Below are 3,891 nucleotides of genomic sequence, written 5' to 3' on the forward strand. Positions count from 1 at the left end.
ATCAATAATATTCCAATCCAGTTAGTTACAAAGCACCAAAATTTTGAGATTGTGTGGTTTTGAAAGTTGGGATCCTTTCTTGAGCGCATGAACTCTTTTTTCATATGAAAATTTTCGACTACGATGAAAATTTTGAAACAGGTCTTTCTCCTTTTTGCGTATGCAAAAAAAAAAAAAAAAAAAAAAATCTTAGGAGGAGAGAAGGGGAGTGAACAATCAAGAGAGAGATGGATAGACGAAGGGGATGCGAAGGAGAAAGATGGCAGGGGAAGAAGACCAAATGTTTCACGCGAGATTTTTTAATTTAATCACTTGCATAATTATTGTGTTTCAGTGTAACAGTGATTATTTAAGTTGATAACTTAATTTACCATAAGATTAATCTAAAAATTCATATGAAAATGACCTCACAGGTCCTCAAAATGAGGACCTTAGGAGAACAGTTCTAATCGACATGTGTTTGGAGTCGTTAGATTAAAAGAAGATCACTCCTACAAAAAATCATTCAAATTCGAGGTCGTTTAATCATCTTAACTCATCAAATAAATGAACAGTTCATTGCGAATATATATTATTCGCAAGGAAGAATGAAGTCATCCCATAAGAAGGATTTCAAGTATTATCCATAAAATATAGTACATAGATAGCCAAAACTGAAGGCTGGTTTGGAGTTGCGTTGCTTCCGAAAAAAAAAAAAAATAGTTTATTAAAAAAATCTGGAACACCAAATGTGTTTGATAAAAAAAAAAAAAAAGTGTTTATTTTATGAAATAAAATAAAAAAAAAATTATTGTCAATGACAGTAGAAAAATAAAGTCTACTATGCTTCTAAAAAAATATTTTTTTTCAAAGCATTGTGAACAATGCCCATTTAATGAAAATTTCAAATGGCAAGTATACCCATGCATATTTTACAAAATTACAATATTTGCCCCTGCATTAATCTCTTTGATAATTATCATATCGCATTCAACACCACATCCTTTTTATTCATTAAACATATTAACAACATTTTTATTAAAGTTTATCAAACACTCAGACATTATTTTGTTTTGTTAAAGCACTTATACAAAAATAAATAAATAAATAAATTTAACAGACACTCAACAACTTTATTTTAGAGATGGTTATTCTCACTGCACAACAAAAATAATTTTTTTTCGAAAAAAACACAACACCAAACTAGCTCTAAATCGACTAAAACTTATCGATCATTTTGGTGGCCTAAGTATTTTTAATGAATTGTTAAACTTCTATAAATAGATCCATTATTGCAAGTACGATGCACTAAACTTACGTTGCTTGAAAAATATACTCAAAGCTCTCTGTGTACATGGCAACCTCCAATCCAAGTGTTTGTTTGAAGCTCCTCATCGACACAAAGGGTAAACGAGTTCTCTTTGCTGAAGCTGGCAAAGACTTTGTGGACTTTCTCCTTACAATACTGTCTTTGCCTCTTGGCACTGTCATCCGGCTCCTCTCCAAGGATGGCATGGTTGGCTCGTTAGGCAAGCTTTATGGCAGTGTCGAAAGCCTAAGCAGCACATACATGCAACCACACTTTAACAAGGAATCCCTTCTGAAACCTAAGGGAACTGCAACAATTGATGTTGGTGCTGATGTCCTTCATATGCTGACGACAGATGACTCCTCTGCTGAAAAGTCAATCTATGGTTGTCGTAATTGTTGTTGTAACTACAGCAGCCGGCCAATCGTTGTAACCGACGACCCTAAAGCCACTTGTCCGGATTGCCGTTCAAGCATAACTTACCCGGCGACTTTTGTCCATCGATCCCCTGCTGAAAGAACAACGTCCGGCGAGGGAGGGTATGTGAAAGGTGTTGTGACGTATATGATTATGGATGACCTGGAGGTGAAGCCTATGTCTACCATTTCAAGCGTAACCATGCTCAACACGTTCAATGTCAAGGATGTCGGTGCCCTTGAAGAGAAGGAGGTCCATCTTTCCATGGAAGAGGTCTGAAAAGTACCTAATCACACCCCTTTTTTTTTCTTTTCTCTCAATTTTGTGAGTCCATATTTTGCAGTCGACCTAATGTGTGATCTGAACCTTGTATGTAGGGTGTCAAATTGCTGAGGGTATCATTGCAGTCAAACTTGGTTCTGACCACCGTGTTCCTTGATAAGAATGAAGCGTGAACACCTCAACTTTATTTGCACTTCAACTGCAAGTATTATGGAATGAACAGTCTGAATTTTCTACGAGGTGTTTGTTTGTGTTTGTTTCTGAATGATATTTTGTTTTGCATACCTGGTAATGTAATGTACTTAATGACCTATGTAGTTTTGGGTTTCAAACTTTTTAGATGTTATGTAATCTTGGACTTTTGTGTGAAGATCCCTGTCTAGATCTACTGTACCTTTGGTTTTGGATTTGGACTATGTTTTGTTATGCATTGTTATTTTGGAAGTGATACTGTCTCATTTTGGATTGCAGTTCTTTTATGTTAAATTATCTTTTGATATAAATTATGTTCTCTTAGTCTGTAATCATATGGTTTTGCAGCTACACAATGCCCCTTTAAGTGCCGGACTATCATTCACCATACAATTGCTACAAAAATATTTAAATAAAGTTAGTCTTCCATCATTGTCCTTTGGAAAAAGAAAAGTAGTCGTATCAACGTCCAAGCTGATGCAAACAGTCTTGCTTTTCGTACAAATCCCACCACTACATGTTCACTTTCTTATTTACAAAGTTTGAAAAGAAAAGAAAAGAAAAGAAAAACACAATTTAATAATTCAACTGCAATAATGCAAAGTCTTTGCTTTTCGTACAAAGCTCATGCAAACTCATCAATTTAAATTAAAGCCACGACAACAAAGTAGAACAAGCGAGTGTGATATAACATCATATTTTTGTGATTTAAAGCATTCTTAATGCAAATTTTAGACCTATATTTTTATATTTAAATTTTTTAAAAATGCTAGTTTGGGTGTTGGAACCAAATTAGCGCATTGTCGTGAGTGGTGGAGGCAAAAATCCGAGTAACATGTAAAACAACAAACAACCGTGAGTAACAGCCTCAGATGTGAGGTGTGCTGGCCAAAGGCTATCCGATAGTCAAGTTAGTAAGCAAGTATAAGACTCAAGCAGTGGGGTAAGAGAATTAGAGTGCGATGATTGTGTTACCAGAAACAAACTCTAGATGAGTGTATTTATACCAGTCAGGAGAGAGACATTTTTAGGATAGAATCTTTGTGCTAAGCTGAGAGAATCCTAGAAGATATCTAAAAGTAGATATTGCTTCCTCTTTAGGAATGTGATTAGTTGTGGTGCACACCAACTTTTAGATTGGAGGAACTCTAAGATACATAGAGGATCTGTTGATTTCGTGCTGGATCAGACCCTGTTATCTTGCGGAACAAGAATGATCATTCTCGACGAAGTCACTTGGATTTCGTTCACTGCTCAGGAATAGGATGATGATGACACCAGCTTGAGTAAACCCTAATGCACAATCACTGCATTGTTTATTGCAGTTAGTTTTAAGAATCAAAACAAGAACATGCACACTAACCTGTAGGGGCAAGTGTTCTATACGGAAAATCACAATTTATACCGAGTGGAGGGACCAACCTTTTTGTCTATATCTTTTGGCAACTGCCTCCTCCCATTAAGGAGGTAGTGCCTTGTAGTTTGTTATCAATTATCTGCTTATTAAGTTCAAATTATACTTAATTAATGATATTTTCGGCCAATATGGTTATTTAATATCCAGACATTAAAACCCTAGTGAAGTCCTATAGTTATCATAACTCATCTTAGTTAGCTCATGCTTCTTACAATGTTTGATGAGCTCACATAAGGAACTCTACATTCTCGCACATGAGTGAGATCAAACATGCTCAACAGTATTGCATTTGCTT

At 35.4% G+C, this 3,891-nt stretch overlaps 1 protein-coding gene across 2 annotated transcripts; it reads left to right on the plus strand.

The window, feature by feature from the left end:
- The first annotated feature begins 1,267 nt into the window (after nt 1-1,267).
- Nucleotides 1,268-2,225, plus strand: LOC103930004. Of its 2 annotated transcripts, none has more exons than XM_018643195.2 (2): nt 1,268-1,987; nt 2,083-2,224. In XM_018643195.2, exon 1 carries the CDS (start codon nt 1,334-1,336, stop codon nt 1,982-1,984), a length of 651 nt encoding a protein of 216 aa, XP_018498711.2. In that variant the 5' UTR covers nt 1,268-1,333; the 3' UTR covers nt 1,985-1,987; nt 2,083-2,224. The 2 variants fall into 2 exon arrangements, with proteins under 2 accessions (XP_018498711.2, XP_009337559.2); XM_009339284.3 differs by having other exon boundaries at nt 1,274-1,978; nt 2,083-2,225.
- The last annotated feature ends 1,666 nt before the right edge of the window (nt 2,226-3,891 follow it).

Source organism: the organism of the source record quoted next, unplaced genomic scaffold, assembly GCF_019419815.1.
Source record: "Pyrus x bretschneideri cultivar Hongxiangsu unplaced genomic scaffold, Pyrus_bretschneideri_v1 Contig32, whole genome shotgun sequence".
Classification (NCBI taxonomy): Eukaryota; Viridiplantae; Streptophyta; class Magnoliopsida; order Rosales; family Rosaceae; genus Pyrus; species Pyrus x bretschneideri.